At 39.8% G+C, this 13123-nt stretch overlaps 1 protein-coding gene across 9 annotated transcripts in view; it reads left to right on the top strand.

Moving 5' to 3' along the window:
* The window catches only part of LOC124065945 (girdin-like), a 61902-nt gene that overhangs the window by 5511 nt on the left and 43268 nt on the right, over nucleotides 1-13123 (top strand). For all 9 annotated transcript variants that reach the window (XR_006844515.1, XR_006844514.1, XR_006844517.1 and 6 more), the window contains one exon: nucleotides 5508-5616. Coding sequence is in view for 5 of the 9 variants with exons in the window: in XM_046401891.1 (XP_046257847.1) it covers nucleotides 5508-5616 (109 nt within the window). In the remaining 4 variants the exon portion in view is untranslated. The remainder of the gene's footprint in view (nucleotides 1-5507; nucleotides 5617-13123) is intronic.

Below are 13123 nucleotides of genomic sequence, written 5' to 3'. Positions count from 1 at the left end.
GCAGACAGAGCTGCTGCTAGGATGTCAGTCTGTAGCCTGGACTGTGGGATTCACAATTTCCTACATCAAAACTGTACAATGAGACATCAGTCTGGCATCTTTCATAGTCAACTTTGTGCCATGCCATGCTCTATGTGTCTGTCCAGCGGGAGGATGTGTCTCGAGTTAGACAGGAAACGGCAGCTGTGACCTTGAGAGGACAAAACTTTTAACAAGGCTGTGTTAATATGAGGCCCTCAAAGTCCCACAGTCAAGGACATGTTGAACCCTGCAGGGACCATTTTGGGATTTTATACACAGATTTGCCGCTAGTTTCTCAGGCCTAACAATCCGGAGTCTGAATCTGATATGCAGTGGTTGCCATTTAAAGGGATGTGTTTTTGGGATTAGTTGGGACTCCTGGGCTGCACCATGTTGAGCATGTGTCAGAGGGTGGCACAGAGATTATTATTTGACCTGTTATTTGAGCTGCATATCATTTATTCACACAATAACTTTGGGTTTTTGTATTCATTATATATTATTTTACCAAACAGAAGAATGAGGTTTTATTTGAGGTCGATTTGTTAGATAGGTTTTTTTTTTTTTTTTTTAAATCCCCATTTCCTTTGCTTTTTGATTGAGTATACTTGATCTAATTTGTCTGATCTGTCCCCATTTTCTGTGTCAATTTTGCAGACTAAACACTTCCTCCATCTGTTTCATGTTACAAGTCCTTTAGTAGCTCAGCGGACTTAATCCCTTCTGTTGCTTGGAAGACTTTTGCTGTGAAATAATTGCAGAAAGTGTAGACTTTGATTTACAGCAAAGTAGAATTAATCAGTGAGTGCAACTTTTCTGTTTTTTTTTTTAAAAAAAGGAAATCAGAACAGCTGATTATTGAGTGTGGCTGGATTCACTTTGTAAGCCATTAAAAGTAATTCTCCAGATTATGTGAGGCATTGAATTGCGTTATATTTTATGGTCTCTCTCTCTCTGTGTAATCCAGTACAAGGCAATGCAGCAAATCACATCCCACTTGGCAGGAATGAGTTTAGCTCCTGTCCCTATGGATACACTGACAGAGGAGAGGAATGGGAAGAGGCCCTGTGGAAACACAAAGACAAAGACAGGAGAGAAACAAGTCAATGAAAAGCTAAGACGAGGAAATGGGCTGACGAGAACCACATACCAATGATCAGATCCTCGCTGTTCCGTTGTGTATACTACAGTGCCCATGGGAAAAGGTTGGGGTGCTGCGAAAGTATGATGCACTCATCTTGAGATAAAGATGAAGATTAACTTACCTGCTACACCAATGAGTTTGCAACGTGATAGCTGATGCTGTGCACCCACTGAGAAACCACCCACTGTGTGGTTCCTAATTCTGTACCTGCACCGTAAAGGACACGGTGTGAGGTGTTTGGGGATGGCAGTATTTATTAAGGTATTCTGTAAAATTCAACGCAGTTCATTAATTGTGTTAATTCATTTTTTCACAGTCTTATTTCTCATTTGGCCTATTGGCTAGCAGTAAACTCAAAAACATGCATTTGATATATTAAAAGGAATGTTAAAAGACTGTTGGATGACTGTTGGTGTTGCAGTTTTCATTCACAACACAGCCTTACCAGAAATTTAACAGATTCCTCTGAATATCAGTTCCTGTTCCCATTCACACATGACTCAGACCTGAACCTGTACGCACTTTGTGTAGCAGTGTAGATTTTTTTACATTACAACAATTGCTTTCTTCATGGCTACTTTTATATGTTGAATTAGTTGATGGTATGGCAGTGAGTGAGGAAATGACCTTGTGCAAAGCAAAGTGGTGCACAAGCATGTGAACTTACACTATCTGGTACTCAAAATATGTCCCCAACCTTGGCAGGTATGGTGACTTCAACATTTCAGGGATAGACTGCATATGTCAAAGGGGCAATAAACATCCATTCAGATGTCATGGTTTGTTTATATTCTTGTCAAAGAAGCCTGTCCCTAGCCTCTTTCCTGATGACCTCTTAACAAACTGAAATACTGTGTAGTCTGAATCTGGATTACAGTAACAGACCCACAGAATTATCCTGGACTGAACTGTTAACCTTAGCTTGGCTGCTAATAAGTACTCATCCCCCAGATACCCAGATTCCTCTTACTGTAGCTATTTGGATTTGCAGTAGTGGGGGGGTCTTTCTCACACAAATACACACTATCCTGCTGTGTTTGGACAGAACAGCTCATACGCTTTATGCTGAACACGTGGCCAAATGTAGCCTGCGTTTTCCCTTCTCCCCTCTGCTTCCTGTGTGTGTATGTGTGTGTGTGTGTGTGTGTGTGTGTGTGAGCATGTGCCTGGCTGCCCATGCTGACTGTAATGTAGCCTGTCATATATAGGTTAACACTACTCTCTAACTTACCCAGCCAATCAAAGCCAGGAGATGAGAGGAGAAAGCCCAGTGGCCTCAGGCTCAACATGAGGCTGCAGTGCCTATCGACAGCACCGATGGACCGGCTTATTGACTGGCCGTCTGGCTGACTTGCTCACTACTTGTCTGCCTTGCTGTCTGTTTAGCTGGCTTTCGGCCTGTCAATCCCTAATCTATTTGTCTATTTAAAGTCTTTATTGTATCAACAAGAACAGGGAGGGAGGCAATAAGTGGGATATTTGACCCCCATTGCTGTTCTAAGTCGCATTATCTGTTCGCCTGCTGATCGCAGGAAGGGTGTCGCCCTGTCGCGTGCTTGTCTGTTTGGGATCAGAGACGGAGCCAAAGAAATAAGGGGTGAATTGTGCGATACTGATGTAGTCGTATTGTTGTGGCTGCCATGTTCTTGGCTACGTTTGATAGTGATGGAATGTGTGAATGGACTACCCTTTTCTTATAGTTTTTCTCCGTTTTAGTCTTTTTTTTTCTCTCACACACGCCTCATTCACCTTCCTCGCCCTGACAGGATTACAGCCTCCCCTGTGCTTTTTAATTAATGGGTTAAATAGACCCCCTACTATGGACCTCCAAAAGGGCAGAATGTGTGTGTGTGTGTGTGTGTGTGTGGGTGGGGTGGGCAGGTCACATGACTGTTCATTTAGACCAGTATTAAAAAGAACCATGTGTCCTTCTGATTAGCATGATTTTGTGTGTGTGTGTGTGTGTGTGTCGGGGCTCAGGCTAATCTGATCTAAAGACTAATTAACACATCCACACTGTAGCCAGCTGATTGAACAGACAGGCCTTATTCCCTTCTCTTACTATAACACGAGTAGTTTTGCTTTTATTGAGATATTGTTTGCACATTAAAAAGTTAAACACATTTCCAGCATATGTTTGGCAGTGCTGCTTTTTTTTGTCATCGACATGTAAATTAATAGAAGGGACCTTGGAATATTTATATTCCTTGAAGTGGGTTCCTATGGCTTGATTTTACATGAAATAGATGTTTAATGTTTAGTAGAGAAACAGAGTAGTACTAAGATTCTGTTCTGCCAGAAGTCCCTTGTGACTCCATGTATCCACCAGGCTGATTGTCCTTGAGGAGGCTAAAGAATCCTTCACCTTTGACCTCCTCTATCAAACAAAACAAGACCCACGACATTAAAAAAATCTTGATAATGTGCTGCCTTTGTGGCATTTCTGGATTAAGCGTAATTGATCTGTTCAAAACAGACACAAACATGGCTGTGCTGGAGTGCAAGAGCGCAGATGCAAACACATGCATGACTACACATGTGCCACGCACTGCATGCTTGCTTGCATGCATGCATATATTCACAAGCAGGCAGAACTTTCCTCCCCCCAGCTCAGGGCATTTTGACCCTCATATATAGGTCATATGATGCTTTGAAGTCTGAAGTGCTCATCATGAAAAGAGAGCTGCTCTCCAACAGTGTTGTTGTAAGGCTCTAAAAATCTCAAGTACATTAAAAGTGTTATTTTCCCAGGAAATCCCAAGCCAGAGACATCATAAATTAATTATAGGGTTTGTTTTTGTTTTTTTGTTAGGGAGGGTGTATGGGATTTTACTACTTTTCTCTCTTGGGCTTGATGCACGGTAGAGAAAGGATGGCACTGTCAAAACATGCTGCCGCTTAGTGTGCCAAAACAAATTACCTTACTAATTATTTTCTACAAATATATTTTGTGATGCCTGTATTGTAAAATCCATGTACTGTTTCAGTTCTTTAAAATTTCTTAAAATAGATATGAGATGTTCAGTTGTTGTGAATTTGGTGCAAATCAATGCTCTTTTAATCAAATATAGTGTTTTAGGGTGTAATAATGTACTGTTTACTTAAGAGCGTGCCAAAAGGGCTTAGATTGCTAAATAATTGAGAGATTTTTAAATATTTTTATTATTTTTAAGTTATAATGGTTATTTCAACTCATGCGAGAGAGAAACTCTAAAGAGAAAATCATTTTATCCTTTAATAGTGTAATATTTTTTCAGCTGGAGTGCTTTCAGACTGGGAGATAAAACTGTATTTCAACTGCAGAAGAAACTTTAAGTGTAAAGTTCTTCAAGAGTCAAGAGTTTCAAGAGTCCAGTACAATATATAGGAGAGTGGAGTGTGAAAGCCACATGCTACTGCCTTAAACAGATAATTGAAGCCAGCAAAGCTTTTAATCAGTACTAGTCACGTTGTTAAAGGTAGCATTAAATAAATGGCTTCTTAGTACTGATATTATGCAAGATAGTTGACATGTCAAGCATTCCAATGAGACTGAAACATACACACACCAATTGTCAGGGAACCCTTTTTACATTAGTTGGTTACGCTACTAAGCTTTAAATGTGATTTTTATAAAGGCGGTTTGCGATGAAATAAGGTTTGCTACTTTAAAGCTAATTTCCATAGATATGCAAATGGTACTTTGGATTGTTGTAGATAACAACAGCTGGGAAGGTGGTACTGTGTGAATCTGTGGAATGTCTGTGAGGCTCCCTAAAACATGTTGACACCCGTGATAACATCAGTCGTCATGCACGCAGTCAGATAAACACACAGCCTCTGTATTCTGCAAGAACTAAGAAGATGCATTTTGCTATGCTGTTTGTTTCAAACTGATAAAATAAATGGAGTCAGGGTCAGAAGAACTGCTGAAATACAACATGTTTTACTAACTCCAATGAATGTTTATTCCTTTACTATGTTAATGAAATCCTTCTTCTCAATAATTTGAAATACAGTGTACAGAAGGTCTCTTGTCGAATTAAATGGCCTGAAAATTATGTTTGAATTGGGTTTAACTCACCAGAGAGGTTGATATGAAAGCTGGACACAGCACTGTCTGGAAACTCTCTTTTCTGTTTGGCCGTCTTTTAGTGCTTCTGTGTTTTCTTTAACGCGGTTTTCAGCCAAACACACACCCATTCCATCACATGGAGTAATATAGTGTCAAAATGAAACACAGATGTTTCAAACAACCCAGGGGCATACATTATTTGTAAAATGTTTCTGTGTATCTTCAATTGTTATTTAGGTTTTCAACAAACAGTGGTTAAATAACAGTGTAACATTTTTTTTCCCACAGAAATCCTAAAGCCACAGTGCAGAGGACCAACAAGAAAGTGAATAATGACCCCACACTGCGCATTCAGAACCTTTCTATCCTCATCAGGCAGATTAAAGCCTACTATCAGGTAAGACCTCTTTCTGCTAAACAACTAAAGTTATTGTTGTTCAGTAGAGTTTGTGTTGAGGTGACGACTGAAAGCTGTTTTATGCCTTTTTCTTATGAAAGTGGATCTATTCATATGGGTCAAAATCATGATGAATAACTTGCATAAACAAATTCAAGTATGGCTTGGACTGAAGCGAGGCTCTAAGTAAAGAGATACATTCTGTCCCCATGCTCCTTTATAACTGAACTGGGTGGTCTTCACTCAAACAGTGGGGTTTTCACTCCATAGGTTACAGTGAAATAATACAATGAGACAACACAGCTTTCACTCATGGATTTAGAATTAAGTGTGTCCACACAAGCACATTCCACATGAAGACTTGGCAGTATGAACAGAGATATGATATATTTGCAGATGTGTATATGTGTGACTGTGAGTGATGTATCAGGAGTCCCATCCCAGATGTCACACAGGGCCCAATAAGAGACAATGGGAATTTGAAACACATGAAGCCACTGATTCACCTCTTGCTTACGTGGATGAGACGTTTAATTACTTGTCTGTTTTCAACTCAAAAATGATGCAGCATTTCTTTCGTTGAGGATGATCCTGACATACCAGTTTGTCTCAGGCAACTCAGAAAGAGACCAAAGATACAGTGAGAAAGGGGCTCACAGCCTTATCCTAATAGAGATGTGAAGGTGCTAGAAGCACACCAAGTCATATGTAGTGAAGTATTAACTCATCCAAAGTCTGTTCATTGCTTAGCATGTTATCAACTCACAAGGCCCCAACATATGTCATTCTCTGCACAATTGATTGCTACTTCAGCCAAAAGGAAGTGATTGAAACTTCCTGTGAATCAGATTGGCTAAAGAGACAGTTAAAGAGGAAGTGTGTGGGGGGGCTGTCACATGCAGCGCTTTAATGCACATTTGGTGGTTTGATTGCAAAGCTGTTAATACTGCTATACATTTATATACGATACATACACATCCTTGACTATCTGTGACAATCAGCTTTGCAGCGTGCTCGTATAGCACGTTACACTGTTGATCTGCCTATGTCAAACAACTTAGACAAGGGTTTGCAGCTTATGTCTGAGGCCGGATACGAAGAGTTGACATAATCCTTATATATAATCCATCTCAGTCTTTATGGCTGAGTGTAAATTTGTATGTTTTTGTATAAATCTTACTAAATTTTATATACATAATCTGAAGGTGACCGGAGATCCCCGACTGTCTAATGTCATTCTCAGATTAGAGTTTTTGCACCAGTTTAATTGTGATTTACCCCTCCTGACAATTGGAGGAGAAATCTAGCCTGGCAATCTCGTCAGTACAGATGTAGTCTCTTAGACTTGTGAAATTATCATACTATATCATGTCACTCATCTTTGTTTGGGTCATTTTGAAATGTCACTTTTCAGGATTAACAAGATGTGCTGCCATTCTACATGGCAGTATGATTCAAGACCATATGAAAACAAGCATGTTAGATGCAACCAAATATCATGTTTTCACAGTTGGGCAGGTCTTTGAAATGTTGCATTTTTTTCAGTGTGCTGTCATGCAGTTTTTCATAAATACACAGTGTCAGCTCTTAATTGAGTTAAGTAACTGTTATGCCAATTGTGAAACCCCTGAGTTTAGTGGATTGAAACAATCTAGAGAGAATATGATTCACTACATTGCTGCAATAGTGTCTCAACTGTGTTTATAATAACCAGGAATTGAGCATGACCCAGCATGCTGTTGCGACAGTACAGTGAGTTTAGGAATGTTATTGTGGCCAAGCAGTCTCGCTGACAAAGAGAAAGATTTCCCACACTTGAGAATCGGGACTGTGACCCATACCCTTAGGGGCTGTGGCTGTGCAACTGGCTGTGCAACAGCTACACTTAGTATATATGAAATCAAAGCATGGCATTGAGAAATCATGAATTTTCAGTCCTACTTTTAGCTGAATCTAATTATTTTCTCTAGAACTTGACAGTGCTGTTATAATACGGAGCACTGCTTGATATTGTTGTTTTTACATTATGATTGTCCATAAATCTGCTGTTTCTAAGTCTGAAGGTACATCTTTAATTTTGTCCCAGAGGTCAAGTGAAGAGTGTCACTGCTTGGTTAATTACTTTGTTGGTTCTGGTTTGTCTTGGTTGTAAACATCCTGTTAATCACTCCCTGGTCATCTTATTTACACAATCAGCCTATTGTGTAGACTTTGACATTATAAGCCTACAAAAGCTCCACTAGGCCAAGCTCAAATGGCTAGCAGAATTATCTGCCTCAGGGTCAGTGGTTGGGTCAGTGGCTGCTGGGGTTAAGTAGTGGCCAGCCAGAGTCTGTGGATGATGAGATGACGGGAGGGGTTAAGAACATTAACTGGGGGCATCTGGGTGACTCGATTAGCAGCAGGACATGCGCTGCATCTTTACCATTCTGATCTAACCTGTTTTTGCAATACTACCTGTTTTTTTTATCAACAAAAGAAAACATCAAAAAATACTTTATTATGTTTTTTGCCATCAAAATGATGTGTACAACGCTATTATAAAAGAGTGTACAACCTAGTCCATCTGCATAGGTTCCTGCTTGCTTTCTGTTGTGTTTTTAGTTCTTTTTTGGTAACATTTCACTTCTTGTCAACAGATTTCAGTGGTTATTTTAGCAGGTTGATCAAATGTTGGACCAGCATGATGACACTGTCCATTTGTATCACATGTCTGATTTCTTGCACTTTTACTTGCCAACAGTGATACCAAGTATGTTTAAAACACAATGTGAGATTCCGCTATTGTTTTGGTGATCTTAATGCAGGGCGAGCAGTATTTGTTTGCCTGGCTTTGAACATACTATCATGTATGTTGTTTTAGCTTTAGGAGGATAATGTAAGCCAACATTGACAGTATTGTTCATTTATAGTGTTTTTGTGAATCTTCTCTGTTTGTCCCTGTACTGCTTTGTTGACCTTGAGGCCATACTGTTGTTCAGCCACTTAAATCTGCAAGCTTCCCCTCACAGAGACGACCTACATGTTAAAATCCACCACAGCATGCTGTTCTTGCAGTGTGCCCGTCTGCCCTCTCGATGGCATTTCACTGCTGTAAACATTCACTGAAAGTCACTCAGGGAGGGTCTTCTGCTGTGTTGTTCAGAAATTGGAGACTGCGTGTATAAAATGCTTATGTGTCAAACTTGGAAGGAAATATTAAAAAGCCTTTGTTTCGACCATATTTGTTTCTGTCAAAGGGTGCCAGTTATTGTTAGTGTAATGAGGAGGAAAATTTACTCTGATACGTGGTTTTTTGGAGGTCTCTTTCCTGTGGTTGCTTTGTCGCTTACCGGTTTCAGATTTCCCGCGCCATATGGGTGAAGACGGAACCATTCAGGTCATAGGCTAATGGACTTAACAGGTTTTCAGTTTACTGTACTACTCAGCACTTTGAAAGAAGACTCATAGTGAGTGGAAGCCTTCTATGGTTGGTTGCCCCCTGTGATTCAATAAATTGATCGCTCTTAAGATTCTTATAATTAAATTTTCACAGAAATCTTAGGTCGGATAGAAGTGGTTAGGAACCCTTCTCTAGGTAAGGATATCACTGTAAGTAATGACCAAAAGCTCAGTATGTTTTCTGCATTGGAGTATAAGAGGAAAAACATAAAAACGATGCAACAACATGATCTGAATTTGTGCAGTGATGCTATTTAAACACCTTTGCTCTGATGTCTGTAGATGTGTTGTCTCTCCATTCGCAACGTTTAGGAGGGAGGAGGGGAGGATTTTATTGAATTGCTGACTTGCCAAAGGACCCTCTGGTGTCTAGAGATGGCCAATTCATTAACCCTTCTGAACCATCAGAGCCATGCTTTCTCCTCCCCCATCCTTTGCCTTCACTGCTTTTCCACTCCCCCTCCCTGCCCCTACACTTCCCTATCCGACGTAATACTAGATCTGTGTGTGTGTCTGTGTGTGCTTCAGCACAAAGATTGACTTTGTGCTGAAGCTGTGAAATGTCAATTGGAGCAAGACAAGAATTTCAATAATAATGGTTTTCATCTCAGCTTTCTTGGTATGAGCTTGCATATACAGGGAATGTGTGTCAGGGTATGTTATTGTTCTTGCACATTAGGTTGTGTAGGAGGAGGTCAATGTCTAGACAGCCTTCAGACTTTTATTTCAGAATCTGGTGAACGTATCAAGGCTGAACAGCTGTAAGCGTGTGTGTGTGTGCTTCTCCTTTTGAACGCACAGTGCATTTTCAATGTTGCAGAGAAGCAGGCCTGATGATTGCAGTAACATATTTCCTAACTGTTAGTGAAAGTAAATGTTCATCCTAGTTATTATCACATTTTTGTTTCTTGGGTGGAATATTAACCAGTGTCTTGGTCATTTCTGTACAACACAGTCCACTGAAGGTTTCATGTCTCTTGTGGTCAGTCCAAATATATACTGGGCCTCTTTTTAATTTAGTGGCCTTGGTTTGGCATTCTTAAGTGAGGTTTAATATGGAGCTTCAGCCAGCTGAACTAAATTCTTTGTGCTTTTACTGACTTTTCTCAAAGCTTGCTAAGTGAATCCCTTTATCCTGGTTTATGAAAATCAGGCTCGGAGAGCATCTGGTGCCACTCAGTGTCAAAATGGATGGGTGGAGGTTCTACCCTTTGAAAAAACTTTCATAAAGCAGTAAAAGCATAATATCTGTCATATCCACATAAAAATATCTAAAAACTAGAACTCTATATTTTGCCAAGTTGTGTGCTTAGATTGTCCAAGATGTTTCCAACAATGTTTGAACTATGAATAGAATAATTATCAGACCATCCCTTTTTCTTTTTTGTCAAATTATCAATAAAAAAAAATAAGAATGATCGTTCATAGTAGTGAGCCACTTGTGTAGCCACTTGATTATTTAATATGAGCAGTGGTGGTTATTTAAGAATAAAGACAACAGCTCTCATGACCCCACACTACTTCAAAACATCATCGTTATTATTTTTATGGAGAGACCCCTAGCGGCATGAATTATGTACTGCGCGTTTTTAGAAAAAGCTTTAGACGTTAATTTTGGGAATAAGAGCAGCTCTGTCCTCTTTGCCACTGCTTAGGTTTGGGGTGTGGCATAAAGGCTGGGAGCTCTGTTTAGACTGTTTAAAGAGTAACAGAGGCCACCATTCATGCTGAGTGGATCTGCCTCAAAAGCTTTGCAAGGTTTGGTAAGGCACTGAGAATAGGTTATGTAGGATAAGTTAATAAGCCTTCTGAGCTGTCTTTTGTAATCACCTTTAGGCTTCACAGAAACCAACCTGAGAATATTTTGATGCTCTCGGGCACATTGAAAGAAAGTTTTGCTTTCACGTAAGAAAATGTTTTTGGGGCATTTAGATTCAACATTCAAGACCTTTATTGTCGTTGAACAGTTGCCTGTACAACGATTAGCCTCTCTTTCCCCACATCTGGTCTTTGCAGTTTATTTAATGAGTATTTATTAGTCGAAATTGAAATCTAGTCTTCAAATGTCAGCTGTAGCACTGGCACGATCTACATCCTCTGCTGACATTAAATGGAATAAGCTTGTGTGGGTTATGCTGTCTTACTCCCTTACTTAATTACAAGCTTTTTTCTTCTAAAATACTATGAATTATAATGTGTCATACTCATTTTTCTGCAGAGGTTCTTTCCAGTTAAGCATTCTTGAGATGAGGAATTCAGGAATTCATCTTATTCATCTGTTGCCTGGATTTTGGCCTTAAAGGCTATTTTTTTCCCCTCCTTATTGACCTAAAACCCTCACAAAGATTGTCTGTTAGTGGGCCAGTGTGAAATTGCACAGACACACAAACAGTAAACATTCTCACCCTCACTCACATGCATACATGCACGCATAATGTGCCGAGACATATTGTAGCTGTGGATGGTTGTTTTTGTTTTTGACTTAAATGTTATTATAGCTCTTGCCAGCGGTTGTTTTCATTACACACAGCTAGAACTTGGTCAAAGTATATAGAATTATATTTCTGTTTCTTCATTTTATTTGTCTGGAATTCCCCATTGACCCCTTGTCTTGGTGCTCCTTTCAGTGTCAGTCATGAGTAAATCAGTTTATTAGGGCATGTGCTCATAGCTGCAGGCTGAATGTGTGTTGTCATGCAGACTCACATGCTACACACACATCTTAATATCCTTGTGATGTGGTTGTTGCAGCTAGATATCTACAAGTTAACTACAGTTTAACAGTCACATAGGCAGCAAACGGGCATTTCTTAATGGGGTTGAGTAACAGAGTATAATTCACTTTATATGTGAATTAGATTGATCTGTCTGGTTTAAGCCACAAAATAAACCTTAAAGCTTTATTTCTTTCTTGCTCTGTTCTTACAACTTGTGCTTGGTTTTGTGGCTATTAATACTATTGTTTGGCAGCAAAGGAAGACAAAATGCAGAATTTCAACCTGATGACAAGCAGAAGCACATTTATTAAAATCAAAACTCAGGTTTTTGTTTTGCTTTCACGTTCCTGTCTGTTTGAATCATACATTCATCTGTTGTGCTTGCTCATCATTTAACACTGTCGGTTTTCTAGTCACCCACTTACTGTTGACACTCACTTACTTTGATGCACATTTGGACTCAGACCTCCCAACTGTTTTTTGAGCTTTCAAGGCCTTGATGTTGTGTAGTGTTCCTGTTGACACCCAGAAAAACACTCGCCCATCGTATCATATAATCACAGCTCCGAGTGGGAACTGAACATCAGCTTACCAAAATAACAGTGTGCTTGTATGTGTGCATACATTTCTGCAAGCACTTACTTTTTTATGTTTTATGTGCGTGTGCCTGAGAAATGAAGGGGACTTCGTGGTAGTTGTGATGTCGAGTAGGTTCCCATATGCTAAAAGGGAGCTATTTTTAGGCTCTGGCAAAGTTACTGTATTAAAGGGAAGCTAGAAACAGTGTTCTTCTTTTCCATTGCTAAACTAGATTGTTTGGGTTGTGTCTGCAGGAGTCACCGCTCTGTGAAAATAGAATCCAGCCTGTGGATTGAAGGTGTGTTATACTCTTGATCATTCAGCTGCTTATCCATTTATAATATCAAATTTGAAAGGCCCAGTGATTAAATCGACTACTTTTTATTGTAATATCCCAACATCCAGGTTGTAACAAGTAAAGTTTGGTACTGCACAGTTATTTAGTAAATTAAACTAATTGAAAACAGCAGATTAAAGCTGAAAGAATAATCGTCAGAAACAAACAAACCTCATTCGAATGACGCTCTTTAAGACAGCAATAATTGCCTTGGCTTGATTTGCATAGAATGTCATGTGTGGTTTTCCAGCCAGCGTGAAACAGAGCTCAGGGGTGATGGGGTGGAGGGTGGAGGGGTCAGGCTTCCCCAGCCCACCTGCCTCCACCTTTGAGAGGAGCAGCAGGATCAGCTCGTCTGCTCGTTCAGCCTCAGGGCTCTGTTGTAAAAAGCACTCTAGCTGATAGATAACAGCAGAGAACAAAAGAAACAAGG

This window comes from Scatophagus argus, chromosome 10 (assembly GCF_020382885.2).
Source record: "Scatophagus argus isolate fScaArg1 chromosome 10, fScaArg1.pri, whole genome shotgun sequence".
Taxonomy (NCBI): domain Eukaryota; kingdom Metazoa; phylum Chordata; class Actinopteri; family Scatophagidae; genus Scatophagus; species Scatophagus argus.
The sequence above is the reverse complement of the archived record's forward strand: the minus strand, read 5'-3'. Positions and strand labels throughout refer to the sequence as shown.